The sequence below is a fragment of the Muscardinus avellanarius genome, assembly GCF_963383645.1.
Source record: "Muscardinus avellanarius genome assembly, chromosome: X".
In the NCBI taxonomy this organism is placed as follows: Eukaryota; Metazoa; Chordata; class Mammalia; order Rodentia; family Gliridae; genus Muscardinus; species Muscardinus avellanarius.
Window position 1 is genome coordinate 85,655,774 of NC_137792.1, and position 25,258 is coordinate 85,681,031.

Consider the following 25,258-nt stretch of genomic DNA (forward strand, 5'->3'; position numbering starts at 1 on the left):
TTATTTTAACTTTCTATGTTTTCGTTCCCTCATAAGCAAGACAAAGTTAAATGCCTATTGCATCAAGGTATTTGAAGAATTGCATAATACATGCAGAAAGCTCACCACAATTGTTGGCATATAGGAAGAGCTAGCTATTATCATCCTTTGGGTATCACTGACTTAGCGGTAACCTGAGTGCCTGGCCACAGATGTGCTTTTCAGATGCTCTCCTTTGACCAGAATCATTAATCATAAAACAGGCCCATACTGGAAACCTAGAAGGGATCTGAGATTTTAGGCTGTTTTTGAAAGTGACCTTGGCAATATTCTTTTTTTCTTTGTTTGTACTAAGGATGGAACCCAAGGACACTCTGTCCCTAAGTTTTACCCCTAGCCCTTTTTCTTATTTTATTTTATAACAGAGTCACATTGTTGAGAGCCTTGCTAAGTTGATGAGGCTGGCCTTGTACCTGTGATCCTCCCATCCCTGCCTCCCAAGTACTAGGATTACAGGCATGTGCTGCCATGCCTGGCTACCATGGCAATATTCTAGCCATGTTTCCTGTAACTTTATTTTAGCCACAGAGCCTTTTTCTTGAATGAAAATTCACATGAACCCTACTATTGAAAACAGAGAAGAGTGGAGTTATTCTAAATGGAGTGAAATGAAAGGTGGGGTGCCCTACCCGCCGGATCTCTTCTTCATCCCCTCTGATATACTACCCCTGAACTCAAGGAGAAAGTGGTCAAAATGAAAGTTTGTCAATAGTAGTGGCCAAGGCTAGTGGGAAAAAAGTACGTATCTTGCTACTTTCCCTGATGTGACACAGAAGGAGAAAACCTGGGAAATAAGCAGGGGAGATCATTCCACCAGCTCAGTGCTGAGGTCATAAGGTTTCTAAAAGCCAGACCTGTATGTTATTGGGAGTAGGGTACTGAATATTGAACCCAGGGACATCCTACCTCCAGGTTATACCCAGTGGCTCTTTTTATTTTGAAACAAGGTCTCAATAAGTTGCTGAGACTGGATTTGAACCTATAATCTTCTTGTCTCAATCTCCCAAGTACTGGGATCACAGGCAGGGGCCACCATACCTAATCAGAACCTAGTCTTATTTTTTTTTTCAGTACTGGGGATGTAATCCAGGGAAATTCTATCTCTGAGTTACATCCCTACCCCTATTTTATTTATTTTTCTATTTTGAAACAGAATATATGTTCCTGAATGCCTTGCTAAATTGCTGACACTATCCTCGAACTTGGGATCTACTGTCTCAGCCTCCCAAGTACTGGAATCATAGGTATGTGCCGCCTTACACTGCGCCAGAACCTATTCTTCTATCATCTGCTTATTCAGCAACATTTGCTGAGCTAAACTTACTCTGAGAAGAGATTGGTGGAAACTGTGGCCAAGTCATCTGCCCTAAAGAAACATCTACTTCAGGGTCAGGGCCAGTGAAGAGACAATTACAGAAGGAAATTCCATGGTACTAGGGAAGAACAATTGAAATTCCTCTACTTCAGTGCTGGCTGTTAAGGAGCCAAGACTGGAGTAGAGAAAGTCCTGTCACTTGAAGAAGGAGCAGGAGTCAACTTGCTGAGAGAAAAGTAATGTGCCAGGCAGAAGAAAGACTAGGGGTCATTTTAATATTCTTTTTTGTGGTTAGCAGTGTTTTATAAGTGTTCTTCAATCAACATTTACTACATTTATATAAAAAGAATTGTAAAAAATGAAGGGTAAGCTGGGCGTGGTGATATACCCTTGTAATCCCAGCATTTGGGAAGCTGAGACAAGAGGATCTGAGTTCACAGCCAACCTCAGCTACTTAGTGAGGCCCTTTGCAACTCAGTGAGACCCTGTTTCAAAATAAAGAATAAAAAAATAGGGCTGGGGTGTATCTCAAAGGTAAAATGCCTCTGGGTTCCATCCCCAGTACAACAAAGAAAAAAATATGAAGGGTAGAAATGGCCCTCAGGTCAACCATACACAAATTAAGACAACCATTTTCATGAGTGTCTTAATCTGTGTATGGTGACGGTGATGAGATGCACAAAGGGAATGGGGTGACATTCCTAAAGTTACACTATAATCTGATGGCTGAATGTGGTCCAAAAATCTAGTTCAGTGGGATCAACCAGAATCAGAAAATTAAGGGTCACATGTTTCCTCTCATAGGTGGAAGCTAGAGAGTAAAAAGGAAAGAAAAGTGACCTCATGTAAATGAGGAGAGACCAGTGGAACATTACAACGGGACTGAGAGACTAGGGGAGGGAGAGGTGAGGTGGGGGAAGAAAACAGACCAAATAATGTTTTACATATAAAAATGTATCACCATGAATCTCACTATCATGTACAATTAGATTAATAAACAATTTGAAAAAGCCGGGTGAGCCGGGCATGGTGGCGCACGCTTGTAATCCCCGCGCTTGGGAGGCTGAGACAGGAGGATTGCACAGGTTCAAAGCCAGCCTCAGCTACTGAGTGAGGCTCTCAGCAACTTAGTGAGACCCTGTTTCCAAATAAAATAGAAAATAGGTCTGGGAGTATAGCCCAGAGGTAGAAAGCCCCTGGGTTCCACCCCCAGTACCACCAAAAAACAACAACAAAAAAAAAAGCCAGGTGTGGTGGCGCACGCTTGTAATTCCAGCATTCGGGAGGCTGAGACTGGAGGATCGTGGTTCGCAGACAGCCTCAGCTACTTAGTGAGGCCCTCTGCAACTCAGTGAGACCCTGTTTCAAAATAAAGAATAAAAAATAGGGCAGGGGGTGTGGCTTGGAGGTCGAATGCCCCTGGGTTCCATCACCCCAGATTCGCAAAAAAAAAAAAAAAAAAAAAAAAAAATTTCAGGTGTGGTGGCCCACGCTTGTAATCCCCGAGCTTGGGAGGCGGAGACCAGGGATGGCACAGGTTCCATGCCAGCCGTGCTGGTTTAAGAGACCCTGTTTCCAAATAAAATATAAAATAGGTCTGGGAGTGTGGCCCGGAGGTAGAAGGGTTCCATCCCCAATACCACCAAAAAAAAAAAAAAAAAATTGAGTTCGGAGCCAGGCATGGTTGTACATGTCTTTAACCATAGTACTCGCTTTTAGTGTTTCTCAAAGTGTGATCCATGAATAGCTTCAGAATCACCTGAAGTGTTTAAGAAAATAATAAGCTGAGCATGATGGCATGTACATGTAATCCCAGTACTTGGGAGGCTAAGACCAGAGGATGGTAGGTTCATGGCCAGCCTCAACAATTTAGTGAGATCCTGTTTCAAAAAGAAAATTAGGTCTGGGACTTTATCTTGGAGATAGAAGAATGCTCAAGGGTTCAATCTTATGTATCATAAAGAAGAAGGAGGAAAAGGAGGAGGAGGAGGGGAGGAGGAGAAGGAGTAGGAGGAGGAAGAGGAAGAGGAGGAGGAGGAGGAGGAGGAGGAGGAGACAGGAGGATTTTTGGTTTGAGGCTAGTCTCATCAACTTAGCAATACTGTTTCAAAATTAAAAAATAATAGGGCTGGGGTGTAGAGAGTCCCTGGGTTCACTCCTCAGTACCAAAAATAAATATGTAAATAAATAAATAAATAAAAACATATTTTAAAAGAAAGAGAAAAAGAAAATAACAAATTTGATTTGATTTCATTTGTAGAACTGCTACACATTTTCTATTTCATATTCTCTGGGGGAATGAGATACAGAAATCTGTATTTTTTTTGTGTGTGTGTGGGTCTGGAGATGGAACCCAGGGGCATTCAACCTCCGAGCTACACCCCCTGTCCTATTTTCTTTTCTTTATTTTGAAACCGGGTCTCAATGAGTTGCAGAGGGCCTAACTAAGTAGCTGAGGCTGTCGGGGAACCGTGATCTTCCAGTCTTAGCCTCCGGAACGCTGGAATTATAAGTGTGCGCCACCGCGCCCGCCTGTATTCTTTATTTTGAAACATGGTCTCACTAAGTTGTGGAGAGCCTCACTAAGTAGCTGAGGCTATCTGCAAACCGCTATCCTCCTGTCTCAGCCTCCTGAATGCTGGGATTACAAGTGTGTACCACCATACCCAGCTTGAATCTGTATGTTTTTTAAAAAAAGCCTGAAATGAAGCCAGTCGTGGTTTGGAGGCTGATATTCAAAAAAGAATGAAAAATAGGGTTGAGAGTGTCACTCGGAGGTATAATACCTCTGGGTTCCATCCTCAGTACTGCAAAATAAATAAATTAATAATAAAAATAAATAAATAAATAACCCTGAGATGATTCTTTTGGAAATTAACATGTGAGAATCAATGCAGAGTGTGTGTGTGTGTGTGTGTGTGTGTGTGTGTGTGTGTGAGTGTGAGTGTGTGTGTGTGTAGTCTCGCTAAATTGCCCAGGCTGGCACGAACTTTGCAACTCTGTTGCCTCGCCTCCCACATGGCTGATATTACAGGCCTGCGCCATTGCCCCCAGAGCCTAGTCTCAGCTAGGAAATTTGCACTTCTGAATGTGTCCATCTGTTGACTTCGGTTTCGCATTTTCACTTACCAAGCATACTGAATGTTTAGTATGAATGAATTACAGAATACTGCATATATAAACACAAGAAAAATATATGGAAGACTATATATGTTTACACACATATATTTAATGTTAGGTTCTCTTTCTAGGCAGTAATATACTCTATTTTTTCCCTTTATCCTTTCGTTTTCTCTCATTTTTTTCTTTTTGTATTTTATTTTCTTGTATTTTTGTAGTTCTGGGGATGGAACCCGGGGGCATTCTACCTCTGAGCTACACCCCTACTCCTGTTTTTATTATTTATTTATTTATTTGGAAACAGGGTCTCACTAATTTGCTGAGAGCTTCACTAAGTAGCTAAGACTGGCTTCAAACCGGCGCGATCCTCCTGTCTCAGCTTTCCAAGGACTGGGATTACAAGTGTGTGTCACTACACCTGGCTTTTATTTTTTATTTGGAAACAGGACCTAAATTGCAGAGGGCTTGAGTAGCTGGGGCTGACTCCGAACCCGAGATTCTTCGTCTCACCCTCTCAAGTACTGGGATTACAAGCCTACGCCCTCCACTCTCTGGTTTCTTCTTGTATTTTAAATAGACACTTCCTCCTTCAGAGTTCAAGTTTCCCCATCCAAGAAACTGAGTGTTGTAACTTGGAGAACTTCAACACCGAGTACAGCTTCGGCGGTCAGTGACTCCATACTGCCCCCTAGCTTCCGGGCTTATCTAATAGCATGAATTACATAAGTAACCAAAGGACTAAGAGAATAATCGTGCCTTATTTTTGTATGTATTATATCGGGATGCCTAACAACCGTTTTTTTCGCTCCGGCAAAATTCTTCTTCCACAATAAGTTAGAACAGAAAAAGACATACTCTCTACAGCCCTCAAAAGTTCATCCTCTCTCCTCAGCCTTAGAAAATGCCGTCCGCGTATCTCTCTCCGGAACATAAGAACGGTTGCGAACCAAAGAGCCAGGGCGTGGTCGCCCCGCCCACTGGCCCCAACCTCACCACCCCCTTCGCCGCTTTCTCGCGTGCCGATTGGCTGAATGCAAGAAAGGGCCCCGCCCTCGGTCTTATGACTGGGGCCGAAGCGGTGACTCTTGGCTTTTCCTGCCCTGTGATCGGTGGTCCCTGGCGCTCTTATCCCGGGTCCAGCAAGCCTTTCTTCTGGTATTGCTGCCAGTGTTTTTGCCACCGCCGCCTCCTGACCTGCGGGATCATGGTGTACTTACGTCTCTCTCCGATTCTGGGCTCGGGGATCGTACTGCTCTGCTTGGTCCTGGGTGAGTTGTCGGGCCCTCTGGATTAGCCTCTCCGCCTGGGCCCGGGGTCCGGGTTCAAAGGCCACAGACTGGATGACGGGTGTGTGGGGGAGGGGGTTGAGAAGCTCAGCAGCTGACACAGGGCGGCGGCAGGAGCGCCAGGGAGGCGAGCAGTGACCTAGAGTAGGCCTCACGGAGGATGGAGGAAGGAGAGCGCAGCCGAGTGCTGCTTAAGTGGGCAGGGAGCAGTGTAGAGTGGAGGGGGTCGGGCTAAAAGAGTAACTTGGGGAAGACACTAAGGAGGGCGGTACTTGCAGATTCTGGGGCAACAGAAACGACCCAGGGGAGTTTTGGTTTCCTGGAATCAGGGAAGAGTTTCGAAGATGGTGGAAAAACTACAGGGCTCTAAAAACTGGGAGGGAAGATACTGTAACTGCGTGGAATAGCCTAGGGCTGGGCGAGTATGGATAGGGGCAGATAGAACATTAAAGCCCCAGGGTCAGGGACAAGGCTGGAGGTTTCGAAGGAAGAATTTAAGGTTGTGGCAAAAAGGTGGTTGAAGCTCTGAGGAATGATGCTGGATTTGCGTTTGCTGCTGAGAGTTCAGAGGGTGAAAGGACCTGGGGCTACGGGGGTAGTTTTCAGGAGAGAAAAATGGAACCCAAACCTCTAGAGACAGAAGGAATGAGTGAGAACTTTGGCTGGGAGGAAATGTATGATTTGGAGGTGTTGAAGATGTTGATTTTCAATCAGTTTTGCTACTTCCTCCCAGCTAGACCCTAAAAAAAAAAAAAAAAAAAAAAAAAAAAAAAAAAAAAAAAAAGAAAAGAAAAGAAATCCCCAGATGCTTCTTTTGGGAAGCTTCTCAGATGTGAGGTTTTGGTGGTTGTGTACCTGAGGTTTGTAAACTACCTCTGCTGTCAGAGTCCTGTTTTCTTCTTCCCCGTCATAGAGATAGCCTTTTGCCACCCTTTGGGGGGGATAGTGACTTCTTTAGATTGGGTTCTTTAGTAGGTCCTAAAAATGGCTGGATGAATGTCTGCTGACTGTGCCCTGCCCCAGCAGACAGTGGATTTATAACAGCTTTAATGTCTAAAGGTGAACTTTGACCAGTGTGTCTCTTCCCGACCTGATTCATCCAGAGCTTGTTACCCACTGGCTATTGCTGTTTATGACCTAATAAGACAACAGAAGGAATAGACCCAGACGAGAGTGGGGAGGAAAGGGACATATTAGGGGTGTGGATAGGCACTGAGAGATAAACATTTTGTAATTCACACTTCAGTAGAATAAAAGCAACACCCCAGAGCAGTGGGTTCTCAGCCAGGGGACATTTGGCAATATATCCAGAGATAATTTTGGTTGTCACAACTGGAGTGTTGCGTTTGGTATATAGTGGACAGAGGCCAGAGATGCTGCTAAACTTCCTACAGGTCCAGGGCAGCCTTTCTCAACAAAGAATTGTCTGCTTCAAAATACAGTGTAAGGTTGAGAAGCCCTACTTCAGAGCCATAGCACTGAAAGGAATATTGATTATCGAATCCAGTCATTCTCAAGGAACTTCTCTGAGATAAAACTTTTTAGAATGTTCCTAAGAAGGCATCTGTCCTTTTCACTCTCACTCTTTCACCAGTGTACAGTGGACTTTACCAGAGGCCACATAACATGTTGATGTCACCACCCTGATGGCTGTGATGTTCTCGTGTTTTGCTCATTTCTCCGTTGTCATTTCTACTGTAGTAAATGCCAGTAGATAAAATTCAGATAACTCAAAGCTATGTGAGATCGTACCTTGATCTAGTTCATCTAGCAACAGTGTGCAGAAAACCCTTGTGTAGCAAATCTGAAATAAGGCCATTCACCGTCCCCTGAACACTTAATTTGAAGCCTTAAATATAGTATGAAGCACTTAGTGAGGGTTGACTGATCAAGAAAGCCTTATTTACAATGGAAAGTACATTATCAGTGACTAGAACACTTATGACCAAGGCATCTATTAATCAGTAATTCTCTGCCAGTTGAATCTATGCACAAATACAACACTGTTATTGTTTAGTGAAAGGGAGAAAAAAGTTATAGTTGTCCTACTTGTTGGTTTTCAATCCATTAAATATTTTTGTTTTAGCCGAGCCTGGTGGTGCACACTTGTAATCCCCGCGCTTGGGAGGCTGAGACAGGATTGTACAGGTTCGAAGCCAGCCTCAGCTACTTAGTGAGGCTCTCGGCAATTTAGTGAGACCCTGTTTCCAAATAAAATATAAAAAAATAGGTCTGGGAGTATAGCCCAGAAGTAGAAGGCTCCTGGGTTCCATCCCTAGCACCACAAGAAATATTTTTTTTGTTCTTTTGATGAAAGCTTTTGTTTTGTTTTCACAAAAGTGGTGCTTGTTCACTGCAGAAAATAAACGGGCAGAAAACACATAAGAATCCATCAGAACATGGGCTAGTTGGGCATTTATTGATCGAGACTAACTAGATTCACCACCTTGGAAGATTTCCGAGACTGATTCCCTCCACTTCCAAGTTCAGAACAAGATTTGGAGCAGTAAAAGTTAATAATGTGGTTAGATTCCATCTTTAAAAGGCTCTAGAAAGCAACAGCTGCTTTTTCTGACGGGTTTTGCTTCTTTGTGGAGCTCAGAGTCCTGTGTCTTTTAAGAATTTAGCAAGTCTTCACTTGCTTTATGTATTTAGCACATTACTTTTCTATATCAAAATGGATACCAAGAACAAATTTTTGAAAACTCAATAAATATTTTTTAAAGTAACTATTCTAAGCCGGGCGTGGTGGCACATGCTTGTAATCCCAGCATTCGGGAAGCTGAGACCTGGAGGATCGCGGTTCATGGACAGCCTCAGCTACTTAGTGAGACCCTCTGCAACTCAGTGAGACCCGGTTTCAAAATAAAGAATAAGCCGGGCGTGGTGGCGCACGCTTGTATTCCCCACGCTTGGGAGGCTGACACAGGAGGATGGCATGGGTTCGAAGCCAGCCTCAGCTACTTAGTGAGGGTCTCAGCAACTTAGTGAGACCCTGTTTCCAAATAAAATATAAAAAAATAGGTCTGGGAGTATATCTCAGAGGTAGAAAGCCTCCGGGTTCCACCCCCAGTACCACCACCAAAAAAAAAAAAAAAAAAAAAAAAAAAAAAAAAAAGCCAGGCGTGGTGGCGAACACTTGTAATCCCAGCATTTGGGAGGCTGAGACCTGGAGGATTGAGGTTCGCGGACAGCCTCAGCTACTTAGTGAGGCCCTCTACAACTCAGTGAGACCCGGTTTCAAAATAAAGAATAAAAAATAGGGCAGGGGGTGTAGCTTGGAGGTCAAATGCCCTGGGTTCCATCCCCAGACCCACACACACACAAAAAGAATAAAAAATAGGGCAGGGGATGTAGCTTGGAGGTCAAATGCCCCTGGGTTCCATCCCCACCCCCACATCCACACACAAAAAGGTAACTATTCTATACCTGGTACTGTGCCCAGGGTACCTTAGAAGGTAGAGTGTCTGTCCTGCATTTGTGGTCTTATTAGTGTTAGTGATCTAGGTGTGCCATTTTTACTTTGTAACTTTATAACTCTATCCCAGTTCCACCTGTAGCCTTTTATTTCACAGAAATAAATTATACTGATATTTATTTGAATGAGATAGCTGATAAGAGAACATTATGGGAAAAAGCTATATGACTTAGAGTTATTATAGAAAAGGCAGTGGATGAAAGTTTTTTTTTTTTGTAGCCTCATTGCTTTATTTTGTTTCCTTTGTGACATCAGATATTTCAGAATTCTTCAGTGGCTATTGATTTTTACAACTAGTTTGACTTCTGTTTTTTTTATTTAGGGTTGAGTGAGGCATACATTTTTAAAGCACTGACACTCTTCTGGCTCCTGTACATACCATTAACACATACTTCACTGGTGAGAGACCCTCCCTCCCACAAATGTTTATTGAATACCTGTTGTGCATGTTTGAATGCCAGTGTGCTAGGTGAAAGAGAGAGCATTGGACAAGACAGATGAGGGCCTGCTCTCATGGAATTTACTTGGGAGAAGATAGCCCAATAGGTAAATAATGTAATTCCAGATACTGATAAACCTCATAAAGAAAATAAAGTAGATAATGAGGAAAGAATGAAAGCTTATAAAAGGGGTAGGTGGAAGATGGAGGATGACCTGTCTTAAACTTAAGTGGTTAGACGGCTGTCCATTCTTGAGTGACATTTGGGCAGATACCAAGGGTTAGAAGGTCAGTCATTTGACCATTTGGGGGAATCAGACTATATATTTTCTTTTCCAAACTCTTAGGGTATTACTGGCTTGTTTTCTGTTCCATTTTTCCTCCTAGTTTTAGCTAAGTCTCATTAAGGGAGAATATCTTAGGTACTTTTATTTTCCATAGCCTACTTGGCACTGGGCCTGGTACATGTTTAATCTCCAGTAGATACTTTTTGAGGGTATTCATTGATGAGCACTGTGGATATGATGGTGAACTAAATCAACTTTGTCTCCTTTTTCTTCTGTGAACCTTAAATGATGTTTGAAAAGTTCTTTAGTGTCCTTGGATTGAGGGCCTTAAGCTCAGTGTTAAGCATCCAGGTAATTATATATCTAGTTATTAAGGTAAAATCCCATAGAATGATGCTAGTCTCTTACCTGTATCCTTTAGATCTGCCTGCATAGACATGAAGGTTAATATGGAGAGCTAGGAAGACTTCGGTGAGGAGAGTTAGGTTTTCACAAAGAGCTAATATCTCTTCTTTTTGAGGCTGTCTGAAAAAGAAAATGCAAGAATTAAGATTTTCCTATAGCCTTACCACATTTTCTTTAACTGATAACTTTGACTTCAAGATTGTGTCAAGCGGGGCGTGGTGGTGCACGCTTGTAATCCCAGCATTTGGGAGGGTGAGACGGAGGATCGCTGTTCGCGGGCAGCCTCAGTTACTTAGTGAGGCCCTCTGCAACTCAGTGAGACCCGGTTTCAAAATAAAGAATAAAAAATAGGACAGGGGGTGTAGCTCGGATGTCAAATGCCCCTGGGTTCCATCCCCAGGACCCCCCCCCACACACAAAAGATTGTGTCAAAATTGTAGCTATGAGAGAGATACTTCAAAGAACTGGCTTGTGTTAATCCATTAGTCATTGGTCATTTTATCTGATAGTATTATAAATATTTAGACAATTATCATGTCTACAGCTTTCTTCTCCTGTACCCTTGGGTGGAATTTATAACCAAAGGAGGGGAAAAAAAAATATATATATATATAGTGGGTCTGGGGATGGAATCCAGGGGCATTCGCACTCCGAGCTATAACTCCTGCCCTACTTTTTTTATTCTTTATTTTGAAACAGGGTCTCACTGAGTTGAGGAGGGCCTCACTAAGTAGCTGAGGCTGTCCATGAAGCCCGATCATCCGGTCTCAGCCTCCCGAATGCTGGGATTACAAGCGTGCACCACCACTCCCAGCTCGCAACCAAAGAATATTTCAAAGCTCTGGTGCTGATCTAAGTGTCCCTTGGTGTAGGAGAAAATTAAATTATACTGATATATAGAACATTCTGGAAAAAAAGCGGTATGACTTAGAGCAGGTAGTAGATGAAAGTTCTTCCTCATATAGTAAGAGACACATTCTTTTTTTTTTTTCTTGTACTGAGGATCGAACCCAGGGACCTTCTATGTGCCCAGACCCCCATTTTGCAGCATTGGGGATAGAACCCCTGGGCATTCTATCTCCGAGCTACACCCCCAGCCCTGTTTTTTATTTCTTATTTTGTAATAGTGTCTCACTGAGTTGTAAAGGGCCTCACTAAGTGCCTGATGCTGTCTACGAACCGCGATCCTCCTATCTCAGCCTCCCAAATGCTGGCATTAGAAATGTGCACCGTTGATCCGGGAATGGTGGCGCACACTTGTAATCCCAGTATTTAGGAGGCTGAGACCGGAGGATGGTGGTTTGTGAACAGCCTCAGCTATATAGTGAGGCCCTCTGCAACTCAGTGAGACCCTTTTTCAAAAAAAAAAGAATAAAAAATAGGGCTGGGGGTGTATCCTGGAGGTCGAATGCCCCTGGGTTCCATCCCAGAACTCTCCCCGCCCCGCAAAAAAAGGAAAAAAAGAAAAAAAGAAATGTGCGCCATCATGCCTGACTTCCCAGTCCTTTTTTTTTTTTTTTTTGGATGGTACTGGGGGTGGAACACAGAGGCTTTCTACCTCCGGGCTATACTCCTAGACCCATTTTATATTTTATTTGGGAACAGGGTCTCACCAAGTTCCTGAGAGCCTCACTAAGTAGTTGAGGCTGGCTTCAAACCTGCGTGATCCTCCTGTCTCAGCCTCCCAAGGGCGGGGATTACAAGCGTGCACCACCACGCCCGGCTGCCCTTTTTTTTTAAACCTTATTTTTGTTCTGAAACAGGATCTCACTATTTGGTGAGAGTCTAGCTATGTTGCTGAGGGTGGTCTGAATCTGAGATTCTGTCTCAATCTCTTAAGTACTGGGATTATAGGCATGTATCACCGTGTTCCACTGACAAAAGCATTCTGATCATATTTGAATTTGTAATTGGAGTACTTTGGAACCTGACACAGGAAGATTGCAGATTCAAGGCCAACCTTAGCAATATAGCTTAGCAATTTAGTGAGGTTCTTAGTAATTTAGCAAGACCTTGTTTCAAAATAAGCGGTAAAAGCCGGGCTTGGTGGTGCAGGCTTGTAATCCCCATGCTTGGGAGGCTGAGACAGGAGGATCGCCTTGATTTGAAGCCAGCCTCAGCTACTTAGTGAGGCTCTCAGCAACTTAGTGAGACCCTGTTTCCAAATAAAATATAAAACGGGTCTGGGAGTATAGCCCAGAGGTAGAAAGCCTCTGGGTTCCACCCCCAAGTACCACCAAAAAAAAAAAAAAGAAAGAAAGAAAAAAATAAAAACCAGCCGGCCATGGTGGTGCATGCTTGTAATCCCAGCATTTGGGAGGCTGAGACGGGAGGATCGCTGTTCACGGACAGCCTCAGCTACTTAGTGAGGCCCTCTGCAACTCAGTGAGATCCGGTTTCAAAATAAAGAATAAAAAAATAGGGCAGAGGGTGTAGCTCAGTGGTAGAATGCCCTGGGTTCCATTCTCAGACCCGCCCCCCCCCAAAAAAAAACCCACAACAAACAAAACAACAACAAAAACAAAATAAGCAGTAAAATGTCTGGAGGTATAACTCTGAGGTAGACCTCCCTGGTTCAATTTCTAGTACAAAAAACATAATTTGGTATTGAAGTGATCAGAGATCCCCTCAGATTCAGAAGTTTATTTTATAAGTACTTCTTGGTATCCTGCTTTGTATTGCAAAATAATTCTGGAGGTCTGCCAAATTCTGTTCAGCAATAAGCACTTTCCATTAGTTGTATAGAGTTGAAACTCATTTCCTTACTAGCTCTCTGACATTAAAAAAAAGTGATGCTGGGCATTTTGTCACATCCCTGTAATCCCAATACTTCGACAGAAGGATTGCAGGTTCAAGGACAGCCTGAGAAACTTAGTGAGACCCTCAGCAAATTAGTGAGACCCTGTTTCAACATAAAAAATAAAATAAGGCTGGGGTGTAGCTCAGAGGTAGAACGTCCCCAGGTTCAAGTTCTAGTACAAAAAAGAGTTCATCTTGTAGGTTTAAACTTTTTTTTTTAATTAATTTTATTGTTCCTTTTCACTTGTCCATCGTTCACAGCTTAAAATCATATTATTGTTTTTCTGTTCTAAGAGACTTATCAAAAAGCAAGAGGATAAGCAACCAAATGTAGCAAATAAACCTATATTAGGAATTATAAATGTGGAAAGTTAATCTGATTTAAAAATATGGGAAAGGCATCATTGAATAGTAAAGAGAGGTATGGTATGTCCTGTGTCGTGTGTCGTGTGTGTGTGTGTGTGTGTGTGTGTGTGTGTGTGTGTGTGTGTTACTGGGAATTGAACCGAGGAGCATTCTACTTCCGAGCTTCCAGCTCTATTTTTTATTCTTTATTTTGAAATAGGGTCTCACTAAGTTGCAGATGGCCTCACTAAGTAGTTGAGGCTGGCAGTGAACCTGGGATCTTTCTGTCTCAGCCTCCTAAATACTGGGATTACAAACATGTACCACCATGTCTGGCTCTGTGTCCTTTTTTTGTTGTTGATGGTGGTACGGGGTTTCCTGGAAACCCTTCTACCTCGGGGCTATACTCCCAGACCTATTTTATCCTTTTTTTTTATTTGGAAACAGGGTCTCTTGCTGGCTTCGGACCTGCGCAATCCTCCTGTCTCCGCCTCCCAAGCGTGGGGATTACAAGCGTGTGCCACCATGCCTGGCTCTGTGTCCTTTTCTTGTGTGTGTGTGTGGGTCTGGGCCGGGGATGGAACCCAGGGGCACTCAACCTCCAAGCTACACCCCCTGCCCTATTTTTTATTCTTTATTTTGAAACCGGGTCTCAGTGAGTTGCAGAGGGCCTCACTAAGTAGCTGAGGCTGCCCTCATACCGCGATCCTCCGGTCTCAGCCTCCCGAATGCTGGGATTACAAGCGCGCGCCACCACGCCCAGCTTAGTGTCCTTTTTGAACGACCCTTTTTTGGCCAACATCATTCTGAATGGATAAAATTGAAGACAAGAGTCCTTTCCTTAATATGAAAATAAGCATGAAAAATTTGGAAATATCCCTTTTAGATTGTGTTTACTAGAAGGGAGGTTTATAAACCGGGATCTCTAACTTGATTGGCAAAGGGTTTATATGCTTTTTGTGTGTGTGTGATACTGGGGATTGAGTCTAGGAGTGTTCTACCTCTGAGCTACACCCCCAGCCCTATTTTGTTTTTTTAGTTTGAAACAGTCTCAGTAAAATTGCTGAGGGCTTTGCCGAGTTGCTGAAGCTGACCTCCTGTCTCAGCTTCCCATGTACTAGGATCACAGACCACCATGCCTAGCTGCTTACTTGCTTTTGAAGTATTAATCACAGAGATATGCACAACAATTCTCAGCAAGAATGACTTGCCCATAGTCTCATAGCTAGTGAATTGGACTGCTTCATTTGAATTCTAGACTTTAGCTCCAGGGATAGATGCTCTTAATCATTAATTTCCTCATTATATTGTTTCTTAGGTGTGTGTGTGTGTGTGTGTGTGTGTGTGTGTGTGTGTGTGTATTAATGGGGATTGAACCCAGGGGTACTCTGCCTCTGAGCTACACCCCCAGCCTTATTTTATGTTGAAATAGGGTCTCATTAAGTTGCTAAGCTTCTCACTAAGTTGCTCAGGCTGTCCTCGAAACTGTGATCCTTCTGTCTCAGCCTCCCAAGTATTGGGATTATAGGCATGCAGCACCACACCTGGCTAGGTCATTATTTTTTTGTTGTTGTTGATTTGGTTTTGTCAATTTTGAGCCGGGCGTGGTGGCGCACGCTTGTAATCCCAGCATTTGGGAGGCTGAGACCAGAGGATGGCGGTTCGCGGACAGCCTCAGCTACTTAGTGAGGCCCTCTGCAACTCAGTGAGACCTAGGTTCAAAATAAAGAATAAAAAATAGGGCCGGGGATGTAGCTTAGAGGTAAAATGCCCCTGGGTTCCATCCCCAAACCCGCAAAAAAAAAAAAAAAAAAAAAAAACCCAAACAAAACACTTCCAATTTCGTTTCTCCATGCATATTTTTCAGCTACACTTTACACTGGGTCGGATTTTTATTTTATTTTATTTTTATTCATTTATTTTTTAGTGGTACTGGGGTGGAACCCAGAGGCTTTCTACCTCCAGGCAATACTCCCAGACCTATTTTATACTTTATTTGGAATCAGGGTGTCACTAAGTTGCTGAGAGCCTCACTAAGTAGCTGAGGCTGGCTTCGAACCTATGTGATCCTCCTGTCTCAGCCTCCCAAGCGCGGGGATTACAAGCATGCACCACCACGCCCGGCTCTGGGTCGGATTTTTAAAACTCAGCCACTTTTTGTTTCTCATGTTTAGGGCAAATAAAAGCTGATTTCTTTCTTACTTTTTTTTCTCCTTTCTTTCTTTCTTTCTTTCTTTCTTTCTTTCTTTCTTTCTTTCTTTCTTTCTTTCTTTCTTTCTTTCTTTCTTTTTTTGGTGGTACTGGGGTTCCTGGAAACCCTTCTACCTCCGGGCTATACTCCCAGACCTATTTTTACATTTTTGTAAATTTGGAAACAGGGTCTCCTAAGCCTGCGCAGCTGACTTCAAACCTGCATGATCCTCCTCTCTCCGCCTCCTTAGGGCAGGGATTACAAGAGTGGGCCACCATGCCCGGCAGAGCTGATTTCTTAAAGGACCTATAAGGAATTTTTTTGGAAACAGGATTGAGAGGATATGTGAATTTGAAAATGTTGATTTTTTTTTTGTGGTCCTGGGGGTGGAACCCAGAGGCTTTCTACCCCTGGGCTATACCCCCAGACCTTTTTATATTTTATTTAGAAACAGGGTCTCACTAAGTTGCTGAGAGCCTCACTAAATAGCTGAGGCTGGCTTCGAACCTGTGTGATCCTCCTGTCTCAGCCTCCCAAGTGCGGGGATTACAAGCGTGCGCCACCACTCCCAGCTTGAAAATGTTGATTTTTGAGGTGAGACATTCTCTATTCTTTGAAGAATCAATTCTCAGCTCCATAATCATATACTCTAGGATATATGCAGATATGACTTTTTATTGTCATTAAGCCCTTTAAGAAAAACTGGTTTAGTTTTTTTTTTGTTTTGTTTTTTTTTTTTTTTTTTTTTTTTTTTTTTGCGGGTCTGGGGATGGAACCCAGGGGCATTCTACCTCCAACCTGCTCCCAGTACTATCCTATTTTTATTCTTTATTTTGAAACAGGGTCTCACTGAGTTGCAAAGTGCCTCACTAAGCAGTAGCTGAGGCTGTCCAAGAACCGGAATCATCCTGTCTTATCCTCCCAAGTGCTGGGATTACAAGTGGGCTGGGATTACAAGTGGGCGCCACCATGTCCCCCCCTTAGTTATTCTAATAACATTAAGCATAGCAATAAGAATGGAAATTGCATGCTAGATGCTTTTTGCCAAAGTGTAAATACTTTACTTATGGAAAAAACATTATTCTTATCTTGAGATTCATGTCGCTATTTGATCAGAAAAGTGACATAAAGGTGTGAGGGAGTATCCAGGAGACTGATAGGTTCATGATTTGGAAGTTCTAAAGGGCTAACATTCCTTTAATCAGGTCAAGCTATATATTTGTCCTCATGGTGGGGTATTTTCAATGTTTATTTAAAATGTAATATGTATTCAGCACTACCAGGAATGATAAGAGATAGAAGAAAAATAATATACCTGGTCTTTTTCACCAAGATGGGCACTCATAAAAGACACACTCCTATGGGCTGGGGCAGAGCTAAGACCATTTGATTTGGGGGGCATATTGGAATTCAAATGAGGGTCAAAAACAAGGGGAACCCTAGCCAGGTGTGGTGGCACATGCTTGTAATCTGAGCATTTGGGAAGCTGAGAAAGGAGGATCGCGGTTCACAGCCGGCCTCAGCTACTTAGGCCCTCTGCGACTCAGGGAGACCCTGTTTCAAATATAAAGAATAAAAAATAGGGCTGATGGTGTAGCTCGGATGTAAAATTCCCCAGGGTTCTGCCCCCAGTACCACAAAAAAGAAAAAAACAAACAAACAAGGGGAACCTTAAAAAAAAAATCAATCTATCATTCATTCCCAGACTTTTGGTACTTTTTTATTAGTGACAAGAAACTTGTCATATACTATAATTTTCCATGGCATGCTGGTTTGTTGTAAAGTGACAGTTGGAAACTGCTATTTTGGAGCTGTTGACAGTAGAAAAGATGAGACTTACTGGCATAAAATAACTTTGAGTAGTTCCGAAGAATATAAAATATACTGAAATGTGGGAGTATACAGTATGACTGTTCCTTGAGGGCTTTTGCAGTCAAGAAAAGCTTTGTGGAAAAAATAGCTTCTGAAAAACGGATAGCATATCAGTCCAGGTTCTTGACTGCGAGCAAGAGAAATAAAGTAAGACTGATTTTAAGCAGAAAGGGAATTTATTGAAAAAGACACTGAAACCCATTGTTTATCTTTTGGCCTAACAATTTCATTCATGGCGCTCTATCCAGCAAACACACATGTGATTACCAATATGCTCAAGGATGTTTACAGAGGCATTTATAATAGAATCAAACTGGAACCTACGCAAATGTCGATCACAACAGCATAGATAGGTAATGGATAATCAAAAGTTATACAGCTCTGAGACTGAATGAACTGCAATTGTGCAAAACGTTGGTAAATTTCATGAAACATTACATTGAGTGAAAGGAGACAGACATAAAACGCATGTAGTGAATGATTCCATTTCTATATCAGGTTAAAGAACAGGGAAAAATTAGTCTCTAATGTTTGAAGTTAGGATGGTGATTACTCTTGGGATGGGATAGTAACTGGAAGGAGAAGCAAGGGGGGCTTTGGGGATACAGTTGGTCCTCATTCATGGGTCCACATCCATAGATTCAACCAACTATGGATCAGATATATTAGGGGAAAGATCATGTTTATACTGAATGTGTACAGACTTTGGTTCTTGTCTTAGTCCTGTGTTTGATGTATGGGGGGGTTGCTAGGGATTGAACCCAAGGGCATTCTACCTCCAAGCTCCATCCCCAGGCCTTTTTAAAAATTTTCTTTCTTTTGAAACAAAGTCTCACTAGATTGCTGAGAGACTCGATACTTGGTGAGGCTGTCTTCAGATCTGTAATTCTTCTGTCTCAGCCTCCCAAATACTGGGATTACAGGTGTGTACTACCACACATGGCTTTGTTAGATTTTTATAAGTAATCTAGGAATGATTTAAAATATACAGGAGGATGACCATAGGTTATGTGCAAAAAAAAAAAAAAAGGACACCATTTTATTTTATTTATTTATTTATTTTTGTGGTACTGGGATGGAACCCAGGGGCTTTCTACCTCCGGGCTACACTCCCAGACCTATTTTATATTTTATTTGGAAAGAGGGTCTCACTAAGTTGTGAGAGCCTCACTCAGTAGCGGAGTCTGGCTTCAAACCTGCGCGATCCTCCTGTCTAGGCCTTCTAAGTGCTGGGATTACAAGTGTACGCCACCACGCCCAGCATGACACCATTTTATATGAAACTTGAAGATCCATGTAAGTATCCTTGAGGGCCCTGGATCCAATCCACTGATACTGAGAGATGATTATACTTGTAATGTTCTATTCCTTGACCATATGAGGGTTCAGTTTGTCAAAATCCTTTGTGTTATATGCTTAATGAATATTGTATGAGCTTTTCCCTTACATATGTTACGCTGTGTACTTTTCTGTGTGTTTGTCACATATCAATAAAATATTATGAAAATATACATTAGGTAACTCAGAATGACTGGAGCTCCTGGCTATGTATCTTATTTTTATTTTATTTTTGGTGGTACTGGGGATGGAACCCAGGGGTCTTCTACCTCTGGGCTATACTCCAAGATCTATTTTATATTTTTATTTGGAAACAGGGTCTCACTAAGTTGCTGAGAGGCTCACTAAGTAGCTGAGGCCGGCTTCGAACCTGCAGTATCCTCCTGTCTCTGCCTCCCAAGCGCAGGGATTACAAGCGTGCGCCTGGCTTGGCTGTGTATCTCAAAGCCTGACTAAAAACCCAAGGCATGCCACTGAAATGCACTACCACACCATTGAGTTTGAAAATAGTTTGTACCAATGGCCACAGCCACCTTGTTGCTGAGCACTTAATCTCGCTGTGGCTACTCCCAGTCCCTGCGATGCTTTTCCATTCCTGGCTCCATTCTCCAAGTCTGTTGTAGCTACCTTTGTTAGGCAGAGTCTAGTACAGCACTAGTTTCCCTCCTTGCTGCAAGGGAGCCTGGGAAAGAAAGTAAACAGCGTTGTCAGCTTCTATAGCAGGCAGCAATATTAGACAGAAATTATAATCAAGTTGAGGATTTGGGGCAGCCCCAAAGGAGGAGCATCTTTGATGTCAACATTTAAGTCAGTAGAACAAAGTAGATTTCAAGAGCTAGAAACAGAAGCCTAGGGGTAAAAGTTGAATGGAGTATGGTGGGTGGGTCCAGCAGGAACCAGTTAGACCAGATTATAGGGTGTGTTCTGGGAAATTGCCTGCAGAGACATTGAAGGAATAGGGTGGGCAAGATTAAGGATTACTTTGAAAGGTAGGGAGAGGAATTGCAAAATAATATGGTAATTCAGGAGCCAGTAAAAATTTTTGAACAAGAGAGTATCCTGAGAGGAGGTTGGATTTAAGAACTGCTTATCTAAGTATGAGAGGAAAAAAAAGAACTACGAATCTGGCCAACATGTTTAGGAGTAGCAAGATGTCTGCAGCAGTTTTGGGGTGGAGTAGTACATTGGGAGAAGAAATAAAAGGCAAAAATATATGAGATTTTTTGTGTGTGTTGGGTATTGAACCCAGAGCATTGTACTCTGAGTTATAGCCCCAGCCTTATTTAGTGTATATATAGTACTAGGGATTGAGTTCAGGGACATTCTACCTCTGAGTTATATCCCCAGCCCTATTTTATTTTTTATTTTGAAATAGGGGCTCACTAAGTTGTCAAGGTTCTCACTAAGTTGCTGAGGCTGGCTTTAAACCTGTGATTCTCCTATCTCAGCCTCCCAAGTACTGGCTTCATAAGCGTTTGAAGGCCAAAATTAGTAGGACTTCATGAATCAGGTGCAGTGGCACACCTAGTACATGGGAAGCTGAGACAGGAGGATTGCAGGTTTGAGGCCATCCTCAGCAACTTAGCAAAATCTTGTTTCAAATTTTTTTGTGGTACTGAGGATTGAACCCAGGGGCATTTAACGTCCAAATGTCCTATTTTATTCTTTATTTGAAAATAGGGTCTCACTGAGTTTCAGAAGGCCTCGCAGAGTTTCTGAGGCTGGCTTTGAACCTGTGATCCTCCTATCTCACTTTCCCAAGTATTGGAATTATAAGCATGCACCACCACGCCCAACTTTACTATTTCAAATTTTAGAAAGGGGCTGGGGGTGTAGCATGAAGCTATGATGCCCTTGGGCTTAATTCTTAGTCCCTTCCCCTTCCCACACACAAATTGGAATTCCTGAAGGTATGAAGTGGAAGCTATTTTCACCACTTCTGAGCCTGAGTTCTTGGCCCTGCCTTTTATTTAGAGATAGAATGGATGAGGAGAGAGAAGTAGAATAATGAATTTTAGTTTTGGAAATGTTAAGTTTGAGGTGATGGCTGTTTGAGTGATAGTCTTCCCATGCTGTTGGAGATGGAGTCCAAGAGCAGAAAGAATCGCTCTCAAGCAGAAAGGCTTAGAAGGGAATGGAGCAGATTGACTATCTCGAATTTAATTTCAGGTGATAAATGTGAACCACAACCTATGCCTTCTGTTTCATAAAACTTCAGTTCTCCCACCTCAGGACACATTGATCCTATTATCATTTTACCTGGTTTTCTTCCTATTACACTAATGTCTTTGGAGAGAAAATGATTAACGTATGAGAGGTTTTTCTTGGCTGCTTTTTAAATAGTTTTGAATGCTTTGAGCACAAGGAAAATATGCTAAGACTAAGGGCTTTATTTTTATTTTACTTTATTAAATATATAAAATTATAAGATCATGTATAAGAATGGAGTATCATGTGATTTCTTTTGTGGTACTGGGGATTGAACCCAGGGGCATTTGACTTCCAAGCTACAACCCCTACCCTATTTTTTATTCTTTAATTTTGAAACAGGGTCTCACTAAGTTGCGGAGGGCCTCACTAAGTAGCTGTGGCTGTCTGTGAACCGCAATCCTCAGGTCTCAGCTTCCTGAATGCTGGGATTACAAGCATGCACCACCACGCCTGACATCTTTTTTATTTTCTTCAATACTGGGGATGGAACCCAGGGGCATTCTACCTCTGAGCTACAGCCCCTGCCCTATTTTTTATTCTTTATTTTGAAACCAGGTCTCACTGAGTTGCAGAGGGCCTCACTAAGTAGCTGAGGCTGTCCTTGAACCCTGGTTCTCCTGTCTCAGCCTCCCAAATGCTGGGATTACAAACATGCACCATGTTTGGTCTTTTTTTTTGGTACTAGGATTGAACCCAGGGGCATTTTACCTCCAATCTACAACCCAGACCTATTTTATTTTTTAGTTTGAAACAGTGTCTTGTTAAGTAGCTAAGAGTCTTGCTAAACTGCTTAGGCTGGCTTAGAATATGTGATCCTCTCGACTCAGCCTCCCAAGTACTGAGATTATAGGTATGTCCCACGCTTCACAGAATATTCCTAAATTTAAGTGTAGAAGATTAGAATCAAGTTAACTGAAGAATGTAAAGCTTGACTTTGTAAGGTTTCCTTGCATGAAGAGGTAATATAGGCTGGGGGTGAGGCCCTGGGTTCCATCTCCCAGAACTGCTAGGGGAGGAGAGCACACAGAAAATTTAGAAATTAATTTTGAGTACATGTCAAAAGACTAACCAGTCTTTCTAGTTAATTTGATGTTAATATGGGAAATAAGAGATAAACATTGGATTTATGAAGATTAACATTTTTACTATGGATATAACAGCTCTTTACAATGCTTCTTCTTGATCATGTGATACATATATTTAGAGAAACTATCCCATATCTGATTACATCAGAATAAAATAATTTGGAAGATACCCATGTGTCCTGGGTCATATAGCTTGCAACAGGTTCTTTTAGGGGGCGGGTCTGGGGATGGAACCCAGGGGCATTTGACCTCCAAGCTACACCCCCTGACCTATTTTTTATTCTTTATTTTGAAACAACAGGGTCTCACTGAATTGCAGAGGGCTTCACTAAGTAGCTGAGGCTGTCCGCAAACCGTGATCCTCCTGTCTCAGCCTCCCGAATGCTGGGATTACAAGAATGCACCACAATGCCTGATTCAGGTTGTTTTTTTAATTATTATTATTATTGTGGTGCTGGGGATTGAACACAGGGACATTCTACCTCCAAGCTACATTCCTGGCCCTATGTTATTTTTTATTTGGAAACAGGGTCTCACTAAGTTGCTGAGAGCCTTGTTAAGTTTCTGAGGCTGGCCTCAAGTCTGTGATCCTTATGTCTCAGCTTCCCAAATACTGCAATTACAGGCATGCACCACTATGCCCAGCTTGCAAGAGGGTTTTTTTTTTGTGTGTGTGTGAGTCTCGGGATGGAACCCAGAGGCATTTGACCTCCAAGATACACCCCCTGCCCTATTTTTTATTCTTTATTTTTAAAATAAAGGGTCTCACTGAGTTGTGAAGGGCCTCACTAAGTATCTGATGCTGTCCGCGAACCGCGATCCTCCGGTCTCAGCCTCCCAAATGCTGGGATTACAAGCGTGTGCCACCACGCCGGCTATTGCAACAGGTTTTTTTTTGTTATTGTTGTTTGTTTTTGTTTGTTTTGTTTTGCGGGTCTGGGGATGGAACCCAGGGGCATTCGACCTCCGAGCTACACTCCTTGCCCTAATTTTTTATTCTTTATTTTGAAACCAGGTCTCAGTGAGTTGCAGAGGGCCTCACTAAGTATCTGAGGCTGTCCGCGAACCACGATACTCCGGTTTCAGCCTCCCGAATGCTGGGATTACAAGCGTGTGCCACCACGCCCGGCTTGCAACAGGTTTTAAAGCAATAAAAACATCGAATCTATTACTATTACAGAGAAAATTCCACCAGCTGGTCTGAGAAGAGATATTTAACATCTCATTCATGCTTCCCCTTAATTCATTTGCTTCAAAACCCCAAAAAGGCAATTGTGATTGCCTAAAACAAAACTAGCAAGGCACACAGATGAATATGGAAATGATTAGTAGGAGGCAGAAATTGGTCTGTGCCACTATGTCAGCATCCCAGGTCTAGGAAACATTCTTTTGGGAGGGAAATGCTGCCTTTATCAACAGCATTCTGTTAAAAATTATAAAGAAAAAAGCCTGGCATGGTGGCACACGCTTCTAATCCTAGTACTTGGGAGGCTGAGACAGGAGGATTCCAGATTTGTAGTCAGCCTCAGGTACTTAGTGAGGCCCTCTGCAACTTAGTGAGACCTTGTTTCAAAATAAAGATTAAACTGGCTGTGGTGGTGCAAGTTTGTAAATCCCAGTACTTGGGCGGCTGAGACAGGAGGATTGTAGGTTCTCGGCCAGCCTCAGCTACTTAGGCCCTCTGTAACTAGTGAGACCCTGGTTCAAAATAAAGAATAGAAAAATGGGCTTGGGGGGGTGTAGCTTGGATGTAGAATGCCCCTGGCTTCAATCTCCAGTACCGCAAAAAAAAAAAAAAAAAAAGAATAAAAAAATAGGGCTGGGGATGTAGCCCAGAGGTAGAATGCCCCTGGGTTCTATTTCCAGTACCTTAAAAAATTATAAAGAGATAAAAACAGCATAGCATATCTCTTTTAAAATACTTTGCTTCGTTTTAGAGCTAGTCGAACTTTAGTAGCTAGAACTCGTTTTTGATATATGTAGTAAAAATTTTAAAATCTCATTAAAAAAAATAATTGCAGGAGCTGTCCGGGCTTATGAATTGGAGTTGAAGTTGAAAGATTCAGGAAAAGCCACTTGCCTTTACGCAAAATGGCAGATGAATTTCACAATATACTATGAAACCATAAACAAAACAAATGTAAGTATATATTTGAAGTTTTCATTGGGTTTTATAGTGGGAATTTAATTCTGACCTTTTTTAATCCTTTAGATACATTTATACAAATAAGGGTTCATGTTAACTGACTTAAACACATAAATTCCGAACTTTAAAAAAATATTATCCTTTTGTAGGTATTTTGTTTAGTGTTATAGTATATATTTATAATATTTATTTTACAATTATTCTATAATTGTTTCTTTGGAATTTTTCTTAGAGACAGGTAAGTGCAAACGATCTGATGACTGTATGGTATTTAGGTCTAACCAAATCTGTCTTATGTTTAAAATGTACTAACATTAAAGCTGGGCGTGGTGGCGCACGCTTGTAATCCCTGCGCTTGGGAGGCTGAGACAGGAGGATCGTACAGGTTCGAAGCCAGCCTCAGCTACTTAGTGAGGCTCTCAGCAACTTAGTGAGACCCTGTTTCCAAATAAAAAATAGAAAATAGGTCTGGAAGTATTGCCCGGAGGTAGAAAACCTCTGAGTTCCACCCCCAGTACCACTAAAAAAAAATGTACTAACATTAAAGCTTGCCCTTTTTTTAATTGTGGTCCTAGGGATTGAACCCAGGGACATTCTACCTCCGAGTTACACCCCCAGCCCTATTTTTTAGTCTTTATTTTGAAACAGGGGCTCACTGAATTGCAAAGGGCCTCACTGAGTAGCTGAGGCAGTCCTTGAACCGTGATCCTCCTGTTTCAGCTTCCCAAATGGTGGGATTACAACCGTGAGCCACCATGCCCAGCTAAAGCTTACCCTTTAAAAAAATAACAACAAATAGCTTGAGCCAGGCATGGTGGCACATGTTTATAATCCCAGTACTTGGGAGGTTGGGACAAGAGTATTGCAGGTTTGTGGCCAGCCTCTGTAACTTAGTGAGAACC

The 25,258-nt window shown here is 42.4% G+C and overlaps 1 protein-coding gene across 3 annotated transcripts in view; it reads left to right on the forward strand.

The window, feature by feature from the left end:
* Window positions 1-5,678: 5,678 nt before the first annotated feature.
* Window positions 5,679-25,258, forward strand: part of LAMP2 (lysosomal associated membrane protein 2) — a gene marked incomplete at both ends in the record, with an annotated part of 54,235 nt that continues 34,655 nt past the window's right edge. For all 3 annotated transcript variants that reach the window (XM_080719635.1, XM_080719637.1, XM_080719636.1), the window contains 2 exons: window positions 5,679-5,742; window positions 24,232-24,350. In XM_080719635.1, the coding sequence (XP_080575761.1) occupies window positions 5,679-5,742; window positions 24,232-24,350 (183 nt within the window). The remainder of the gene's footprint in view (window positions 5,743-24,231; window positions 24,351-25,258) is intronic.